The sequence below is a fragment of the Microcaecilia unicolor genome, chromosome 1 (assembly GCF_901765095.1).
Source record: "Microcaecilia unicolor chromosome 1, aMicUni1.1, whole genome shotgun sequence".
Classification (NCBI taxonomy): domain Eukaryota; kingdom Metazoa; phylum Chordata; class Amphibia; order Gymnophiona; family Siphonopidae; genus Microcaecilia; species Microcaecilia unicolor.
This window is the reverse complement of record NC_044031.1, coordinates 129,891,324-129,912,752: the sequence shown is the minus strand read 5'-3', so window position 1 is coordinate 129,912,752 and position 21,429 is coordinate 129,891,324. Positions and strand designations below refer to the sequence as shown.

Genomic DNA, 21,429 nt, shown 5'->3' with positions numbered 1-21,429 from the left:
AGAATAGCTATAAACAGCCTACTGTTTTCACAGTCTACTTCAGAAAAGCAAGCCTAATTTTGATTTTTATTTAAATTTTTTAAAAATAATAACATGATCTCACATAGCACCTTCTTGATCCATGTAGGATTCATCAATGCTTTACAGTTAAATACTTATAAAGCAGTCACTTTTGTAGTAAATAGTCTATCATTATATCGGTAAGACCTGGACTTCACAAAAGCTTCAAGATGAGATATAAAATCACTATGACAACTACAGCTAAAACTATTATGCAATTATCCTTTGGTAAAACAGGAATATAGAGATAAAATAACATGGAAAGAGGAAGGCCTCAGATTTTTCCCACACCTACACTGTATGGCCTACTTCATTTCCTTGCAAACCCTTTCCTGTTTTCAGGTCTTTGTGAAAGGTGATACATAATTCAACTTAATTTAACAAACAATCATTGCTATCATCACCGTTTCTTGTTTTGACTCATCAAGTTTTTGAAAACTAGATACAAAAAGGTTTTGTGAACAAAGCAAAAAGATGAAAAGTCCATACTTTGTTGTCTGTTCCAAACTCAAGCTGCTGCTGTAGTTTCAGAATCTGTTCATTCAGCTGATGTATCTCCTGATCCTTTTCCTGCATTATAGGAGCGAATTTTCCCAGCAATAAATGATGGTCCTTTGCCGATCCATCATCTTCAGGTGCTTGGAATGTTTTTCTCAGGTTTTCCATGTCATCCTATCAACACAGCAATAATTATAAACGAGACAGCTGACTTTTTAACCTTGGCTCTTTTGGAGGAAAGGCTTTTGAGATACTCTGGTTGCAGTTTGAGAAGCTATATGTGTGTTCCCTCCTTACAACTTGGAATCATCTTGGGTAGAAGTACATAAGAAATGCCACACTGGATCATATCATAGTCCATCAAGCCCAGTGGTCTATCCAGGTCACAAGTACCTGGATGGATCCCAAAGAGAGGATCCATTTCTTGTTGCATATACTCAGTGACATATTCAGCAAAAACATCCCAGCGCTATGTCAGAATTCAAGAAGCTGTAGCTCAAATAAATGTCAGCACTCGTCCAATGTGAAACATCTTTAATGTCTTTTTTCTTTTTATATAAACTTTTATACTTTCATAACAAAATCTAAAATCTTCAAAGACTTAAGTCTTAAGACCCCACACTGATTGTATACAGCACTGTGAGGTTCAAAGTTAGGTGTGCTGCCCTGTGAAACATCCCTCAAGGCCAAAGCAGAGGGCCCTTCTAACCTCTACATGCTAGTGGCATACAAACCCCTTCTTAGGGAAACCACCAACTATACATACCCCCTGCTCACCCCAAGAGCAAGCCCATGAGTCATGGGGTGATACGCAACCACAGGCATCTGTAAGTGCCCCAAGCTAGCTAGCTTAATTACATCATAGATAGAAGCCCCCAAACCACTTTGAACCTCTTGGAGACAGAAGCGGTATTGAAATGCTCAAACTAATTAAACTTGTTATATGGGGTAATAAATATGCTATCTCATGAACAAATGCTTCTGCCATCTAAAGAGTTAAGAAACTTGGCTGTACAACCACCTGCAGACAAAACTAGTGCAGGGTGTTAGGCACCTTCAGCTTTGCCACTCTCCCACCCCATCAGAAATCAAGATCACTCCAATACCACCCTTCCCAGAATAAAAAAAATGCCCACTCTCCCTTCTGCAAAATGTACTCCTTATTCTTTGAGATTGTGTGGCTGTAAGGATCTATTTACTTTGTTTGACTACTGCTGCTCTTTACTGTATTCCCCCCTCCTGAAAGAAGAAGCTGCCCTAGGAGATTGCCTTGTCCTACTTAATGGTTGGACTGACCCTGCCTGCTGGAACCATTGGTTACCTTAAATAATTTATTCTCTTGTTCAAGCTCTTGGAAGCGAGTAGTGGATTCTTTTCTCTGGATTTCTAATTGCATGTGCAGTTGCTGGACCTCTTCATTTTTGTTTTCCAGTTCTTCTCTAAACTGTTCCAACTGCTCTTCTAGGTTTGTAATCTGTGTATATAAAGCCATTGGTAAATATAACCATTAATTGAAATAAAGCAATGCAGAGAATAACAGCAGAAAAAGCATGCCAGGTTCAATTTACAGATCAAAACTGGTTTTAAACTTCAAAGCATTCTTCATTTTCATAACTGATTTCATAACTGACTTTAAGAATTGTAGATCAATTCTTTTTAAAATGCAAACAAATATAGGGGCTAGAAGGTTTGGAGCATCACACAGCAGGTAATTAACTTTCCTTCACTGACAAAAATACATCTATTTTATTCTCTTAGGCTTCTGTGGCTGGTGTCATGGTTCTTGCAGCTGTCTGGGTGGTGCTGTGTCCAAGTTTGCTTGACTGACATTTCAGCCATCTCACCATGGCTTTCTTCAGGGTGACAGCAAACACATAAAAGGACAGGAACCCTCGCAATCACAAATCTTGTCCAACATAGCGAAGGTGACAAAAAAAAAAAAGGGTCAACTAGATGATGTCCAAAATAAGGAGTTTATTAAAGCATCCAAAGACTCAACATGAGTCATATTTTGGCCACACTGGCCTGCCTCAGGAGTCTTCAGTAGGATGTCTCTAAACGCATTGTTCTGAGCTAGCAATCTGACTCAGAATAAAGAGCAACAATTGGTGTTTATCTGAATAGCCAGCAGGTTTAGAAACACTCTACTGAAGACTCCTGAGGCTGGCCAGTGTGGCCGAAACACGACTCATGTCAAATCTTTGTTTCTTCAGGGTGGACAGCCGCAAGATCCATACATGTATATATTTTAAATATTTATAAACCTTCTCCCGTGGTTCTACCAACCATCCAGAACAGTGCAAAATCAATATAAAACTATAAATCCAAAAGAAAACAACACAACACATACTATAACAATATGTCAATCTTTCTGATAGCAGACCTGTACCCCAAAGGGTTATTTCTTAGTCAATACAACTCCTCATGAGAAGAGGTAAGTTCGTTATTTATAAATCAGGACCCTCTAGGCATGAAATGAGAAGCAAAATCCACTTCTTTTTCCTTGAAAAATGTCTCCTTTCCTTCTGCTGCTCTACTGCCTCTCTCACTCATAATTTGAAGACAAGTTTTTTCTTTAACCAAGGGAAAAGCCTCATTTGGGCATACTATTACAATATCTTCAATAAAACTCTTCATACCCTTGTGCATTTATCACATTTTGCTGTCTAGAAAATACAATTCAAAATGAACAAAAGTAAGTGTTGCTGTCAATAATCTTTTCCTGGGTAGTTACTCCTAATATGGAAACCTGCAGCATGCACCTATATTTAGGATTATTTTTTTTTACCTATATCTATCACTTTACACTTGTTCACATTAAATTTAATCTGATGTTTTGATGAACAGTCACCCTGTTTTGCAAGATCTCCACAACCCATTCATGATTTAACAACATTCCAGACAATATTCAGCCAGCATTTTAAAAAAATGCTGACCGTCACCGGCTAAATTATGCCCTGATATTCATTACCAGGCCAAACCCGGGCACCAGCACTTAATATCAGCAACAGACCGCCAGAATGTATGCGGATCCTAGCCAATATTCAGCCAGGGCCCATATAAGACAGCTATGTAGGCCCCAGCTGAACATCAGCCAGGACCTGCATAACATTTAAAAGGATCCTCAACCCCTCCGACCCTTCCCTCATTCCACTGCTCTGGGCTGCCAAAACCAAGATCCCCCAACCCTCCTTCAAGTCCAACTACCCTTCCAACCCTCTCACTAGTTAGGATAGGGCCTCCACTGCCCCTCGGCCCACTTAAAATTCTTGGTGTCTCCTTTGGGGGAGGTTCCAAGGTGCTGTGGAGGACTTACAGCCCCATCTGCATATCCTCACAGCCTTCTCCAGGGTGACTCCCAGGTCCACTCCGATCAGCTCAGGGTCTTCATTATAGGTGCCGAGTACCAAAACATTTTCTCTGTACGCTTTGTATTTTCTCTCTATTTCTCATGGCTTCAGTTTCTCTCCTTGGTACTGTCCCTTCCCAATCTCTTTCTCCATCTGAAACCACTGTATACCTCAGGAACACACTGCCCCCCTTCTGCTTTCATCATCTCATCCTCCCTTTTGTCTTCTCCCTTCTCAGCTCTCAACCTTCAACATTTCCTTTTTTCCATTCAACCATCTCCATTCTGAGTACATTTTGCCTTCATCGCTGTCGTCAAGCCTCTCCTACTCTTCTCTGTACTTTCTTGTTCCTTCTCCTGCTCTCTGCTGGGGATATGAATTCAAATCCTAATCCTCCACATCCTATTCATGCACTGTGATGTCTGCAATCTTATTTCCGTTCCTCTCTTCCCCCTACCTTCTTCCCTGCCTTTCTCATGTGCTCTGTGGAATGCCCGCTCTGTCTGCAACAAACTTTCCTACATCCATGACTTTTTTCCTCTCTCAAACTCGCCATCTGCTTGCCCTGAGATTAGAGCTTTGCCCTGAAGACTCTGCTTCAGCTGTGCCCTGTGTCAAGGAAGTTACCTTTTCTCCCATACTCCTCGCCTGGGTGGCTGCAGAGGTGGTATCGAGCTACTACTTTCATCCTCTTGTAGATTTCAACCTCTTCTTCCACCTCAGTCTCACTGCTTTTCTTCCTATGACGTCCACTCCATCCGTCTATTCACTCCTCTGCCTCTCTGAGTAGCAGTCATTTATCAACCCCCTGATAAGTCCCTTTCTTCTTTTCTCACTGACTTTGACTCCAGGCTTTCTTTCTTTCTTTCTTGTTCCTTAATCTCCTTCCCTCATTCTTGGGGATTTTAACATTCATGCTAATGAGCCCTCTGCTCTTATGCTTCTTAGTTTAGCATCCTCTTTCAATCTTCAATGCCCCACTACCCCGACTCACCAGAATGGCCACTGTCTTTATCTTATCTTCTTCTCCAACTGCTCACTCTCCAGTTTCTGCGCCTCAGCTCTTCCCCTCTCTGACCATCATCTGATAACTTTCACACTTAAACACCCTTCACCCCTGTCCCATCCAATTTCCACCAATACATTTAGGAATCTTCAGGCTGTTGACTCTACTACTCTATCCTCCAGTGTTTCAAATCTCTTCTCAACCACTATGTTATATAAGTCTATCAATGAGGCTGTCTCTTCCTATAATACTATTCTCTCCTCTTCTCTGGATACTCTCGCTCCTCCCATTCCCTGTTCTGTAAAGCGTAGCAAACCCCAGCCTTGGCTGACCTCTAGAATCTGCTACCTATGTTCCTGTGCCCAATTTGCCAAATGCTGAAATCCCGTGCCCATGCTGACTTCATATATTTTTAAATTCTTGATGACCTCCTTTCAGTTTGCTCTTTCACTTGCCAAACAGGTCTACTACATCCAGTTGACAAATTCTCTTGGCTCAAACCCTCGTCGTCTCTTTGCCACACTGAACTCTCTCCTCAAAGTGCCTTCACCTCCACTTTCTCCCCAGACTCCGGCTGAGTACTTTCATGATAAGGTTCACAAGATTAACCTTGAATTCTGAACCAAGTCACCTCCACCTCTCCTTCCCTTAGTCCATTCTCTCAACCCTCCTTCAAACCCTGCCTTTTTTTCCTTTTCTGAAAACACTGATGAGGAAACTGAACATTTTCTTTCCTTCTCGAAACTAGCTACCTCTTCTTTTGATCCTATTCCCATCCATCTACTTAGCACTATTTCTCCTACTGTCATCCCTTTTATCTGTCATATCCTCAATATTTCACTTTCCACTGCTACTGTTCCTGATGCCTTCCTGATTGGACCATGAGGTGTATATCACGTTCATTGTTGATTTAAATCTTGAATTGATAATGAATGTGACTGTTGAGCAGACTGGATGAACCATTCAGGTCTTTATCTGCCGTCACTTACTATGTTACTATGAATTATACTGAATGAACAAAATTTTTATTTATTTATTTTGCAACATTTGTATCCCGCATTTTCCCACTTATTAGCAGGTTCAATGTGGCTTACAAAATACCGTAATGGTGAACGCCAAATACGGTAGGTATTAAACCAATACAATTAGAAAAAGGGTCAGGTAAGGTAGGGGTAAATGGTAGGGGTAAAATTAACTTTTCTTATAGTTCTGCAAGTTAGAACCACAGAATTTATAAATATAATAAGCCTACATACAAGTACTGTGTATCACTTGTCATGGGGCATGCATCAGCATTCAAGTGCACCCTACTCCTGAGGGACTCAGCAGGGAGGACAGGGAAACTTACAAGGCCCTGCAGATGATGGCAGTGCAACAATATAATGCAGAGCCCTAGGACCAGAGATGGACAGGCTACAGAACGGTGTGGGGTGGAACCACAGGCAGGCATACCCACAGGTAGGAGTGGGAAGACATGGGAAGATGGGTTGGGTTTGGGGGAAATGGGATAACGAGGAATGAGAGCTCTGGGCTTGAGTCAGGAGGGGGTGATAAATATCTGGCTCAGAGATGTTACAGTTTGGATGTAAGGAGGCCATTTATCAGGGGAAAAAAGAAAAAAACGCTCCTCCAGTAAACTTTCCTGGGTATCAACTTGTAACAACAACAACAAAAAAAAAAGGTACTCTAGGTTGAAAACAACAGAATCAAAACAGCAAAGTATACAAACATAATTCAAATAAATAATATAGCATTCACCTCTCTCTCTTTTCTGTCAATTGCTTCTCGTTCTACCTGCAGTTGTGCTTCAAGAGGCAGTTCTCCTCTGACTTCAAAGATTGTACGCAGCTTTCTTTCCTCCACCTTTAAAGAATGAGGATATCATTAGCTATTTCCTAATGCTATAAAAGCTGAATACATCTTTGTGTTCTTATCTTATAATTATGAATATAAGGAAGCAAATGGCCCTATGTCAATACACACATTACCTTTTGTAGATTATCAGCACTGATAATTAATGCTTGCTCCAATTCTCTTATTCTGCACTCCAGTTTCTCAATTTCTTCATTGCGTTCTTGCACATCCCTCTGAAGTTGTTCCTGAGATAGCAAGAGCTCACTGCATTTATCTGACTTCTCTTTCAAATAGTTTGTCAGCTTTTCAACCTGGTAATAAGAAAGAGTGGTCAAATTTTTTTTTTTAATTTAAACAGGAAATTTAATTCTTTTGCTTTGTTGTTGGCCCTACTATCATAGGGTCATACAGCAGGGCTATAACCTTCACATGCTGTACGGGGTCTCAATCTCAGCTGCAATGTCAAGAAAATAATCCTCACAAAAACAAGCATAAGTTTCCCCCTAACAACAAACCATAAGTAGGATTATTCAAAACAGACTCGACGCAGTCATGCATTTCGGCACTAATAGCACATGCCTCAGGAGTCAAACAAATTAACTCAGCCGCTGATGGTGAACACAATAAACAACTAAGCTAAGAAATCCAAAGGTACAGCATCAACCACGTTGAAAGAAGAAATACCACCACGCGAAGCGTGCCAATCATAAAGTGTGCCACAAGGCTTTATGTGGTGGTATTTCTTTTTGTCAATGTGGTTGATGCTGTACCTTTGGATTTCTTAGCCTATTTGTTTATTTGTGCTCACCCTCAGCGGCTGAGTTAATTTGTTTGACTCTTGAGGCAGGTGCTATTAGCACCAAAATGCAGGACTGTGTCGAGCCTGTTTTGAATAAGCCTACTTGTTACATAAGTATATAAGTATTGCCACACTGGGACAGACCAAAGGTCCATCAAGCCCAGCATCCTGTTTCCAACAGTGGCAAATCCAGGTCACAAACACCTGGCAAGATCCAAAAAAGTTCAATACATTTTCTACTGCTTATCCCAGAAATAGCAGTGAATTTTCCCCAAGTCAATTTAATAATGGTCTATGGACTTTTTCTTTAGGAAGCCATCTATACCTTTTTTAAACCTGATTGGAAATACATTTGGTCTACCCCTACTTCCTTCTATTTTTGCAAGAAAAAAAATCCTTGCAGTCCGACCTGGAATTGCTAAAAATTCCATTCATATACCTTTCAAAATGTTCAAAACAACTTTAAAAAAAAAAAAACTAAACTAAAAAAAAGATATAAAACTTATGTGTTCCAGGTGGCCATTTTATTTTCCGCTCCAATGATGTCAGTGAGTTTGAGTGAGCTCTGACCCTCATCAGGAAGTTAAATTGAACCTTTTGGAACAGCTGCACCTTCTTATACTACTGAATGAGGAGGAGCTACTCTGTGTGTGTGAATCCTGCTGCTAGCTGTGAGTTTCTGGTGCTTGCTCTTGATTTTTTTTTAATGTGGTTTTATTTAATTTTAATCCAGCTTTTATTGGGCTCCCCTTTCATTGATCTCCTATCTCTTTTACTGATCTTAGGCTGAGCTGTTTCTTTGCTGCTTTTATTTGGACTAATCCACTAACTATTAGGTGAAAGTGCCCTTTGGGACCCTAACAGGTATGTGTTCCTTTTAACATTTTAATATATTTTTTTACTCTTGCATAGTTAAATTTGTTTTTTGTTGATACATTATCTGGATTTTAATGTTTACATGGTCTTATAGTTTGATTAACATGATTCTCTGCCTTGGTTTTAATCCTATACCTATGAGCTCACAAACCTTAAGATGTTTTGTTTTATAGTATGTGCATTAATATCCTTTGTTGATACTAACTTTTAGCGTATTGTAGTATTTATTTATAAAATTTGTATACCATCTATAAGTAGGTGGTTTCCATAAAAATATACATACTATATAAAACAACACTATACAAAATAAGAAAAAATATCATAATATATAAGTAGATTTTTGTGTTTAAGCATGTATGTCAAAATTATTTTAAGTACATATGTTAAATTTATGTTTTAGTTATTTTTATTATATGTATGCTTTATATGTTTTGCTATACAGTTGCACACCCCTGACACAGCCTCTAGAGAGGTGAAACGTGGCCATATTGGGGGTACTGTTTTAAAGTGGCAAGAATAAAAGCCTTTTAAACTTTAGGGGTAATTCTATAACATAGGATATTGCAGTCTGTTTTATTTATTTTTAATTATATATGTGGCTGAGTTACATTTCACAGTCCCTCACTGAACTAGTATGAGATTGCACCTGTTATCTAAGAAGCACACTATTCATAGAAAATGGTTAACTTGTACACATAGCAACAAAACAATGAATATATGAAGCATGATACAAAAATAAAGGTTACCAAAAACAAACCAACAACAAAATAAAAGATGGTACCTTTAATTGGACTAACAATACATTTTTTTTACTAGCTTTCAGGAATTAATCCCCCCCCCCCCTCTAGTCTGTGTAGTAAGTTAAGTCAATAAGGTGGAGATCACTTTTTATTCTTGCTTTGTCTCTTTTTATTAACCTTTATTTTTATCATTCACGTGGACTAACACTGCAATCACAATATATATTGATGTCATGATAATTATAAAGAAGCAGGGAAAGAAACCGAGAGAATAAATGAAACTGCTCTACTGCCCAACTATTAGGCCAGGGATATAAGGGAATGTGATTTCACTTATATCCCAAGTATTATTTTACATAAAGAATAACAAGAAGATGTTTCTTAATACCTCTTTGGTTTGATGCTCATTAGTAGGCTGAAGTCTTTGTGGAGTTTTCAGTTGTTGCTCAAGTTTCTGAATTTCTTGCTGGAACACATCTCGCTCATGTTCTCTATCAACTGCCTGTTCCTGCAATTTAACAAATGATCAAGACTATTGCTGACTGAACTTATAACATTTAATTCACATATCAAATGGCAATGGTTGCTTAGTCCTTTCATTTTTGTCCTTTTCCATTTTCAACATTCTGTTGATATTTGCAGGTCTGTATGAAATATCAACTTTGGAAATGATACTGTTCTAATACTTTGTGGATAAAGTGGAAAGAACAGTAGCATCTTTACTGAAGTACAGGATGTTGTTAATGCTTCAATCTCACAATACATTTTGTCATTACTGAGGTAACCAGAGGACTTACTAATTTCATATAGTCAATATTGGCACAGGTTCGAATTATGATATGTACAAAAAGTTTCATAGGAAACATGAAAATGATCACAGGTCTATCATTGTGCCAAATGGTGGTGCTCCTGATGACCGGGATCCCCTGAAGAGCTCCTACTGTTACCATAGTAGCAACAAGGGCATGGAACACTGGTGCCCTGATACGGGGAGGCTGTTCCATTCATCCACCCATTTCACCTGCTCCATTCTGACTGCCTTGGAATTACATATACATTGAATATCTTCTAGAAATCAGAAAACATGGAAAGAATCTACAGATTTGGACATTCTAATAGTTAGTAGTAGTTACGCAGCAGATGCCTAAGCCATACTTCCATATAATCAAAGCCCCTAGTTTACCCACAGCAACTCAGAAGTAGATCCTGCAACAAAGATTCTAAAGTTCTGTGGCAATTCAAAGGCACATTTATATAGGAAAAGGTGGGAAGATCAGAAATGGTGGTGGTTTGGGGGGGGGGGGGGCAGTGAGAAGGGAAAGATTACTGAACGGTGAAGAAGAGTGAGACCCAAGACTCAAAAGAGAGGAAAGAAATCAGGATAAAGTACGAAGGAAGGGAAGCAGAACTGGGGGAAACAGAGAGAATTCCATCTATCACTCCCTCCTCTCATCTGACATCAATCTCCTCTCACACTCACAATAATTCTCTCTTTTTCATCCCCTAGTATCTCTTTTCTCACACACATCTACCCCATTTGTTTCCATGCTTTCTCCCTCTCCCATCCTCCTATCCCCATGCAGACTCATCTTCTTCCCCTTCTACCAGTTTTCACTCTCCTCTCCTCGATTTTCCATCTCATCCTTCTCCATGCTGATCTTCATACTCTTTCCCTTGTAGACTGCCCAAGGTATGAACCAAAAGATACACAGGGCTGGTGTTAGGGGGTGACAAACATGGCAATTGCCCTGGGCCCCTATACTACAGGGGGCTACTAAACCTGCCTCAAGCTGAAGAAGTCATAAGCTAAAGACCAGCTTTGGGGCCCCTGAATATCTAACACCAGCCTTGAAGATACACCAAGGCTGTACAATTCAAACTCCAAATCACTTTTTGGGTAAGAGAGGTAAGGACCTGACCCAAGGTACCGCAGATTCTACACCTACTGTTGGCTCATCAACAAGTGCCTGGGGGAGGGGCATAGTGTATAAGGGGCAGACTCCATGCATGCAGCTGTAATTATCCAATTGCTGCCCTCATCTCCAGACAGATCTTGGTCTACTGAAATACTAGGGAGGTCCACACACTTCCACAGCAATGCGCTGATTTTCTGACCTTTGTCATTGTATCAGAATACATAATATCTGAGCAAACATAGCACAAAATCCATCAGAGATCCTTAGCGCATGCCACATTTCTTCCTGAAATCAGATACTGATGTTTCCACTGGCAGCCTGCTCCATACATCCACCATCCTTGCTGTAAAGAAATATTTATTAGACTACTCCCGAGTCTACCTTTCACCCTTTGGACCTCTCAATGCAGAGGTGAAAGAGATCTCCTCCCATGCATTTTGTACCATGCAGGCATTTAAATGACTCTCATATCTTCCATCTTTCTTCTAAAGTAGACATATGAAAAAATTGTATCTTACCTGATAATTTTCTTTCCTGTAGTCCTACTGGACTGGTCCAGACAAATGGGTTATATCCATCAAGCAATGGATGTAGACTGAGAGAAAAAAATAGTTCCAAGAGACTTGCCCTTACAAAGTATCATCCAGCCTGGAATGTTCAGTATTTCAAATAGCCAAGCAATGGTGCACATGAGTAGTATGACAGTCAAAATGGAGTTAGCAAGCCAAAGAGCCGTAGAGGCTCAAGATCAAAGTGCCATACAGGCTGTATTCCTACTAATGAGTGAGGCATATAGATCACTAACATGCAGGTATTTCACTGGGTCAGGAGCCCTGCGACATTAGAGGTAAAGGAAGATGAAAGGTAGCAGTAACAATAACTGTAAAAAGAAACATTGCACAAAGAAAAACAGACAGGGAGGGATTCTGGACTGGTCTGGTAAGACTAAAGGAAATAAAAATTATCATGTAAGCCAATTTTTCCTTCCGTTTTATCCATACCAAGCCAGTCCAGACAAGTGGAATGTAGCAAAGCAGTGTCCCAAGTAGGGAGGGACTACACTGCAGACCAAGGAGGAGAATATTTGCAAAGAAGACACTCATGTCAGCCTAAAAATAAAGGATTAATAAGAGATGATAGAGATTACGGAGGGAATCCCAAGACCAGTAAAGCATTATAGAACATAAAATTGGAGAATTTACAAGAAATGATAAATAACAGAATCAAACAAACTTACCAGTGATTAGATGGCAACTACAGTAATTAGGAAGTGAAGCCAGTGCCAGGCAGACTTCTACGGTCTGTGCCCTGATCATGGCTGGACAGATTTGGATGGCCTGGAGTGGGCCTTCAATGACAGCTTCAGTAGTTGGAGAACAAAACCAGTGCCGGGCAGACTTCTACGGTCTGTGCCCTGAAAATGGCAAGGACAAATCAAGATCAAGTACCTATGTAGTATTACATCATACCTTACTGCTGTGAGTTTATCTTGTTGGGCAGACTGGACAGACCTTACAGGTCATTATCTGCCATCATCTACTATGTTACTATGTACATAAACAAAATGAAGAAAGACTCAAACTAATGGTCCTGAAAATGGACCTTCTGCAGGCAAACATCTACATTTGAAAAGGTCCCATTAAGGACACCCAGACTTCCAGTAAAAGTCTTGAAGAAGACAAAAGAAAGCGAAGCTACTAGAAACAAAATCATTAATTTCTATCCAAAACAAAAGCTGTAATAAAGTAAACTGCCGAGATGCCCCTTAGGCTAGAGAAAGTAAGGGTGGCCTCCTAACCTTCTAAGAGAGAAAAGGAAGATGGGAGCTTGGAAGGCCCGAACAAAAAAGACCCATGAATACATGTTATCTCAGAGGAAATTTTTCCAAGCCCAGAGTGGCCAGGAAAGGCAGTGAACTAATCAGCTATAAAAATCCAGTAGCATGCTCCAATATAAAAATAGGTTAGATGTAAACAGGTATACAAAACAATTGTCCAGCACAATGGAGGCACTAAAATACCCCACATTGTGCAGCAATGTGCTATAGTTGACACGTACCCAGGGAGAAGGCATAAGAAAACAAGAACTCATCTGGTACCATCCCGTAGCAATAGCAGTAGCAGTTGCTAACAAAGAGACTTAGGACATCCCTGCAGCTGGTGCCTTACAAGAAGGTATGCTGGTGGAACCAAAGTGGTGCATTAGGCCACAGAAGCAAAGAAAGTAGCACGGAAGTGAGTCAAACACGCAGGTGGTGTAGAAGATGCCATATAGGGAGACGCAGCAGTTGTAACCATGCTGACAACCATAGAAGATGGTAAAGAAAGAATTGCATCCACTATTGCTAAAGCGGTGACTACAGTAACTGGTATCCTATACCCATCTACAGTGTGTGCATTACAGAGTTAGGAGAGCTGTAGCAGTGATTGAAGACACTAGAAAACGCTGCTGTAGCAGCTGATGTAATAAGGAAGACCATATCTAAGAGCTGGAAGTGGGTGCGAGAACCACTTCCATAGGATAGGGGGGCAGCGACTGATGCACAAGGTGGGCGTTGGAAGCCATGTAGGAAGCCGTCCAAACCTTTTTAAAAGTCTGCTAAGCTAACCGCCTATACCACATTCTCTGGCAATGAATTCCAGAGTTTAATTACACGTTGAGTGAAGAAAACATTTCTCTATTTCATTTTAAATGTACTACTTTGTAGCTTCATCGCATGCCCCCTAGTCCTAGTATTTTTGGAAAGTGTAAACAGATGCTTCACGTCTACTCGTTCAACTCCACTCATCATTTCATAGACCTCTATCATATCTCCCCTCAGTCGCCTTTTCTCCAAGCTGAAGAGCCCTAGCCGCTTTAGCCTTGCCTCATAGGGAAGTCGTCTCATCCCCTTTATCATTTTCGTCACCCATCTTTGCACCCTTTCTAATTCCACTATATCTTTTTTGAGATGCGGCGACCAGAATTGAACACAATATTCGAGGTGCATTCGCACCATGGAATGATACAAAGGCATTATAACGTCCTCATTTTTGTTTTCCATTCTTTTCCTAATAATACTTAACATTCTATTTGCTTTCTTAGCCACCGCTACACACTGAGCAGAAGGTTTCAACGTATCATCAACGATGACACCCAGATCCCTTTCTTGGTCAGGGACTCCTAACGTGATGTAAATATAATTCGGGTTCCTCTTTCCCACATGCATCACTTAGCACTTGCTCACATTAAACGTCATCTGCCACTTAGACACCCAGTCTCCCAGTCTCGTAAGGTCCTCCTGTAATTTTTCATAATCCTCCCGCGATTTAATGACTTTGAATAACTTTGTGTCATCAGCAAATTTAATTACCTCACTAGTTACTCCTATCTCTAGGTCATTTATAAATATATTAAAAAGCAGCGGTCCCAGCACAGACCCCTGGGGAACCCCACTAACTACCCTTCTCCATTGAGAATACTGACTATTTAACACTACTCTCTGTTTTCTATCTTTTAATCAGTTTTTAATCCACATTATTATGGATTAAGAACTGGTTGAAAGATAGGAAGCAGAGAGTAGGATTGCGTGGCCAGTATTCTCAGTGGAGGAGGGTAGTTAGTGGGGTCCCGCAGGGGTCTGTGCTGGGTCCGTTGCTTTTTAATGTATTTATAAATGACCTAGAGATGGGAATAACTAGTGAGGTAATTAAATTCGCCGATGACACAAAATTATTCAGGGTCGTCAAGTCGCAGGAGGAATGTGAACGATTACAGGAGGACCTTGCGAGACTGGGAGAATGGGCGTGCAAGTGGCAGATGAAGTTCAATGTTGACAAGTGCAAAGTGATGCATGTGGGTAAGAGGAACCCGAATTATAGCTACGTCTTGCAAGGTTCCGCGTTAGGAGTTACGGATCAAGAAAGGGATCTGGGTGTTGTCGTCGATGATACGCTGAAACCTTCTGCTCAGTGTGCTGCTGCGGCTAGGAAAGCGAATAGAATGTTGGGTGTTATTAGGAAGGGTATGGAGTCCAGGTGTGCAGATGTTATAATGCCGTTGTATCGCTCCATGGTGCGACCGCACCTGGAGTATTGTGTTCAGTACTGGTCTCCGTATCTCAAAAAAGATATAGTAGAATTGGAAAAGGTACAGCGAAGGGCGACGAAAATGATAGTGGGGATGGGACGACTTTCCTACGAAGAGAGGCTGAGAAGGCTAGGGCTTTTCAGCTTGGAGAAGAGACGGCTGAGGGGAGATATGATAGAAGTGTTTAAAATAATGAGTGGAATGGATCGGGTGGATGTGAAGCGACTGTTCACGCTATCCAAAAATACTAGGACTAGAGGGCATGAGTTGAAGCTACAGTGTGGTAAATTTAAAACGAATCGGAGAAAATTTTTCTTCACCCAACGTGTAATTAGACTCTGGAATTCGTTGCCGGAGAACGTGGTACGGGCGGTTAGCTTGACGGAGTTTAAAAAGGGGTTAGATAGATTCCTAAAGGACAAGTCCATAGACCGCTATTAAATGGACTTGGAAAAATTCCGCATTTTTAGGTATAACTTGTCTGGAATGTTTTTACGTTTGGGGAGCGTGCCAGGTGCCCTTGACCTGGATTGGCCACTGTCGGTGACAGGATGCTGGGCTAGATGGACCTTTGGTCTTTCCCAGTATGGCACTACTTATGTACTTATGTACTAATAGAACACTACCTTCTATCCTATGACTCTCCAATTTCCTCTGGAGTACTTCATGAGGTACTTTGTCAAACGCCTTCTGAAAATCCAGATACACAATATCAACCGGCTCACCTTTATCCACGTTTGTTCACCCCTTCAAAGAAATGTAATAGATTGGTGAGGCAAACTTTCCTACATCCATGACCTCTTTATCTCTCATACTCTCCATCTGCTTGCCCTAAGTGAAACTTGGCTTTACCCTGAAGACTCTGCTTCAGTTGTGGCCCTATGCCATAGATCTTTTCTCCCTTACTCCTTGCCCGGTTGGCCGCGGAGGTGGTGTCGGGCTACTACTTTCTCCCCTCTTGTAGATTTCAACCAATTCTTCTACCTCAGTCTAACTGTTTTTCTTCCTTCGAAGTCCACGCCATCCGTCTATTTGCTCCTCTGCCTCTCCGAGTAGCAGTCATTTATCGAACCCCTGATAAGTCCCTTTCTTCCTTTCTCACTGACTTTGATGCTTGGCTGTCCTTCTTTCTTGAACCTTCATCTCCTTCCTTCATTCTTGGGGATGTTAACATTCATGCTAATGATCCCTCTGACTCTTATGCTTCGCAGTTTCTTGCTTTAACATCCTCTTTCAATCTTCAACTGTGCTCCACTGCCCCCACTCACCAGAATGGCCACTGTCTTGATCTTATCCTCTCCTCAAACTGCTCACTCTCCAGTTTCTGTGCCTCAACTCTTCCCCTCTCTGACCATCATTTGATAACTTTCACACTTAAACACCCTCCTCCCCAGTCCCGTCCAATCTTAACCAATACATTTAGGAATCTTCAGGCTATTGACCCTTCTACTCTGTCCTCCAGTGTTTCAAATCTCTTCTGTACCACTATGTTATCCAAGTCTGTCAATGAGGCTGTCTCTTCCTATAATACTATTCTCTCCTCTGCTCTGGATACTCTCACTCCTCTCATTCCCCATTCTGTAAAACGTACCAAACCCCAACCTTGGCTGACCTCTAGAATCCGCTACCTACGTTCCTGTGCCCGCTCTGCCGAACGCCTTTGGCTGAAATCCCGTGCCCATGCTGACTTCATACATTTCAAATTCTTGCTGACCTCCTTCCAGTCTGCTCTTTCACTTGCCAAACAGGACTATTACATCCAGTTGACTAATTCTCTTGGCTCAAACCCTCGTCGTCTCTTTGCCACACTGAACTCTCTCCTCAAAGTGCCTTCACCTCCAACCCCCCCTTCACTTTTCCCCCAGACTCTGGCTGAGTTCTTTCATGATAAGGTTCACAAGATTAAACTTTAATTCTCAACCAGATCACCTCCACCTCTCCTTCCCTTAGTCCATTCTCTCAACCCTCCAACCCCTGCCTCCTTTTCTTCCTTTTCTGAAATCACTGAAGCGGACACTACACATCTTCTTTCCTCCTCAAAACTAACTACCTGTTCCTTTGATCCTATTCCCACCCATCTACTTAACACTATCTCTTCTAATGTCATCCGTTTATCTGTCATATACTCAATTTTTCACTGTCCACTGCGACTGTTCCTGATGCCTTCAAACATGCCGTAGTCACACCACTCCTTAAAAAGCCTTCATTGGACCCTACCTGTCCTTCCAACTATCGCCCCATCTCCCTCCTCCCTTTCCTATCTTTCCTATCCAAGATACTTGAACGTGCTGTTCGCTGCCGTTGCCTTGACTTTCTTTCATCTCAAGCTATTCTTGATCCACTTCAATCTGGCTTTCGGCCCCTTCATTCAACTGAAACCACGCTTGCTAAAGTCTCCAATGATCTGTTCCTATCCAGATCCAAAGGTCTCTATTCTATCCTCATCCTTCTCGATCTATCTGCTGCTTTTGACACTGTTGATCACAGCCTACTCCTTGATACGCTGTCCTCACTTGGATTTCAGGGCTCTGTTCTTTCCTGGTTTTCTTCTTATCTCTCCCAGTGTACCTTTAGTGTATATTGTAGTGGATCCTCTTCTACTTCTATTCCACTGTCAGTTGGTGTACCCTCAGGGATCTGTCCTGGTACCTCTTCTCCATCTATACTTCTTCCCTTGGTACTCTGATCTCATCCCATGGTTTTCAGTATCATCTTTATGCTGATGACTCCCAGATCTACTTCTCCACACCAGAAATCTCAGCCGAAATCCAGGCCAAAGTATCAGCCTGCCTGTCTGACATTGCTGCCTGGATGTCTCAGCGCCATCTGAAACTAAACATGACCAAGATTGAGCTTCTTATCTTTCCCCCTAAACCAACCTCTCCTCCTCCCCCATTCTCTATTTCTGTGGATAACACTCCCATCCTTCCTGTCTCATCAGTTCGTAACCTTGGGGTCATCTTCGACTCCTCCCTCTCCTTCTCTGCACATATTCAACAGACTGCTAAAACCTGTCGTTTCTTTCTCTATAATATCAGCAAAATTCGCCCTTTCCTTTCTGAGCACACTACCAGAACCCTCATCCACACTCTTATCACCTCTCGCTTAGACTATTGCAACTTGCTTCTCACAGGTCTCCCACTTAGCCATCTCTCTCCTCTTCAATCTGTTCAAAATTCTGCTGCACGACTAATATTCCGCCAGGGTTGTTATGCTCATATTAGCCCTCTCCTCAAGTCACTTCACTGGCTTCCTATCCGTTTCCACATACAGTTCAAACTCCTCTTATTGACCTATAAGTGCATTCACTCTGCAGCTCCTCAGTACCTCTCCACTCTCATCTCTCCCTACATTTCTCCCCGGGAACTCCGTTCACTGGGTAAATCTCTCTTATCTGCACCCTTCTCCTCCACTGCTAACTCCAGACTCCATTCCTTTTATCTTGCTGCACCATATGCCTGGAATAGACTTCCTAAGCCGGTACGTCAAGCTCCATCTCTGACCGTCTTCAAATCTAGGCTAAAAGCCCACCTTTTTGATGCTGCTTTTAACTCCTAACCCTTATTCACTTGTTCAGAACCCTTATTTTATCATCCTCACTTTAATATTCCCTTATTTCTTGTTTGTCCTGTTTGTCTGTCCTAATTAGATTGTAAGCTCTGTCGAGCAGGGACTGTCTCTTCATGTTCAAGTGTACAGCGCTGCGTACGTCTAGTAGCGCTATAGAAATGATAAGTAGTAGTAGGCAAGATTTCCCTTCACTAAATCCATGTTGGCTTTGTCTCATTAATCCATGCTTTTGAATATGCTCTGTAATTTTGTTTTTTATAATAGTCTCTACCATTTTGCCCGGCACCGACGTCAGACTCACCAGTCTATAATTTCCCTGATCTCCTTTGGAACCTTTTTAAAAAATTGTCATTACATAGGCCACCCTCCAATCTTCTGGTACCACGCTGGATTTTAAGGATAAATTACATATTTCTAACAAGAGCTCTGCAAGTTCATTCTTCAGATTTATCAGTACTCTAGAATGAATACCATCCGGTCCAGGAGATTTGCTACTCTTCTATCTGTAGAACTGCCCCGTTACATCCTCCAGTTTTATAGAGAATTCATTTAGTTTCTCCGACTTGTCAGCTTCGAATACCATTTCTGGCACTGGTAGTGTGTGCATGGGGGGAGGCTAGAGCAAGGTGGAGGGGCTGGTGTATGCCATGGAGGGGGCAGGATGGAGCAGAATGTGTTGGATTATTTGTAGTAAATAATTAGCAGATTTTAGTACACACAGCTTCAGCTTTAGAAATGTTAATTTCTTTCTTCATCTCTCTCTCATTCACCCCTGAATAATTCACTGCTGAGTCACTTTAAAGTTGAAGTAACAAAACATCTGTTTACTCACAGTTTGCAGTTAGATTATAATCAGACAGGCTTATATATACATATTACTATACATTTGTATTATCAGCTCCTTCCATGTGCTTAGATGGTAATGGATGCTCACACCACCATAGATCCTCTCAGGTTAGGAGAGATCATGAGCTCCATGTGCTCCATGTGCTGCATCTGCTGTGTCTAACCCCCACAGGAAGTTGCATAGCTGTGTGACCTCTCTAAGTAATTCACATCAGAGGTCACAGAGTAATCACAGAGAAATAATAGGTGACAGGCAATGCATGTAAAATACAATTACATTCCAACAAACCCCTTCTCATGCATAACTGTCATGCAATTATTTATTCATACAAAGTCCAAGCTTTATACGCAGATTCACAAAATGTTCTCTGGGTAACGGTTTGGTCATGATGTCAGCTGTCATCTCACTGGTGTGACAATAGTGTAGACTGATGACCCCTTCTTTCGCCAACTCTCGCACGTTGTGGTATTTCGTTGCGATGTGCTTGGTGCGTGACTGAACCTTGTCATTCTGTGACAGTCGGATGCAGCTCTGATTATCTTCCATTATCTGGATTGGTCTCTTTTCAGCTATTCCAAAATCCAGCAAAAGTTTTTCAATCCACATCAGTTCTCTGCACGCTTCCGATGCGGCCACGTATTCAGCTTCTGTAGAAGACAAACTCACAATACTTTGTTTATGACTGGCCCATGAAATTTGTACATTTCCATACATAAACACATATCCACTTGTGGATTTATAATTAGAATGATCCCCTGCCCAATCTGAATCACAGTAACATATTAGTTTTGGATTACTATTGGCTGAAATCTTTAATTTACAATCAATGGTACCCTTTAAATACCTTACCATCCTTTTAACTGCAGTCCAATCTGATTTGGTAGGTGAGCTGACCCTTCTGCTCAAAATTCCTACTGCATTTGCTATATCAGCCCTGTATGTGGTAGCTAGATATAAAAGCTTACCTATGGCTGATCTATATTGGATGTTATCTGGTAAAGGTTCTCTTACTGTTTCATCCTTCAGAAAATCAGTGATCATGGGAGTGCTTACAACTTGGGCATCTTGCATACCTAAACTTTCAATAAGCTCATTTATTTTCTGCTTCTGGCTTAGAAGATAAGAACCATCATTTTGTTTCTCAATTTCTATACCAAGATAGTATGACACATTACCCAGTTCTTTTATCTCAACATTGTGGTTTAAACACTTTACAATGTCCTTGTACTCTTGCTCACTTTTGCTTGCAATGAGCAGATCATCAACAAAAGCTAAAATGTATGCATATTGTCCATTTGTGCACCTAGTGTACAAACATTTATCTGCTTCACCTTGCTTAAATCCTAAATTTGTCAATATTTCATGCAATTTATCATTCCAACATTTTGCACTTTGCTTTAATCCATAAAGACCTTTGTTTAATTTACACACTAGCTGTCTTTGTTTTGTATTTATGAAACCTGTTGGTTGTTCCATGTACAAGTCTTCAGTTATATCTCCGTGAAGAAACGCTGTTTTCACATCAATGTGGTTGACTTGCATGCCTTTTGAGACTGCAATGCTCAGAAGTGTTCTTATTGTCGTGTGTTTCACTACAGGTGCAAACACTTCATCAAAATCTTCTCCATATTTTTGAAGATATCCCTTTGCCACTAATCTGGCTTTATACCTTTCCACTTTTCCTTGTGCATTCCTTTTTAACTTGAATACCCATTTGCATCCTATAGCTTTCTTGCCAGGAGGTAATTTTGTAAGAATCCAAGTATTATTTTTATCCAATGCATCAATTTCTTCTTGTGCAGCTTTATGCCATTCAGCAGCTTCTTCTGCTGGCATTTTCTCAAT

General features: G+C 41.1%; 1 protein-coding gene and 1 long non-coding RNA gene across 5 annotated transcripts in view; one reads left to right on the top strand and one right to left on the bottom strand.

Moving 5' to 3' along the window:
* Nucleotides 1–21,429, bottom strand: part of AKAP9 (A-kinase anchoring protein 9) — a 547,514-nt gene that overhangs the window by 120,512 nt on the left and 405,573 nt on the right. For all 3 annotated transcript variants that reach the window (XM_030200158.1, XM_030200166.1, XM_030200175.1), the window contains 5 exons: nt 9,572–9,691; nt 6,903–7,079; nt 6,673–6,777; nt 1,880–2,032; nt 550–732 (listed from right to left, as the gene is read on the bottom strand). In XM_030200158.1, coding sequence (XP_030056018.1) covers nt 550–732; nt 1,880–2,032; nt 6,673–6,777; nt 6,903–7,079; nt 9,572–9,691 — 738 coding nt within the window. The remainder of the gene's footprint in view (nt 1–549; nt 733–1,879; nt 2,033–6,672; nt 6,778–6,902; nt 7,080–9,571; nt 9,692–21,429) is intronic.
* Nucleotides 1–21,429, top strand: part of LOC115468452 — a 144,472-nt gene that overhangs the window by 2,775 nt on the left and 120,268 nt on the right. The gene's annotated exons all lie outside the window — the stretch shown is intronic.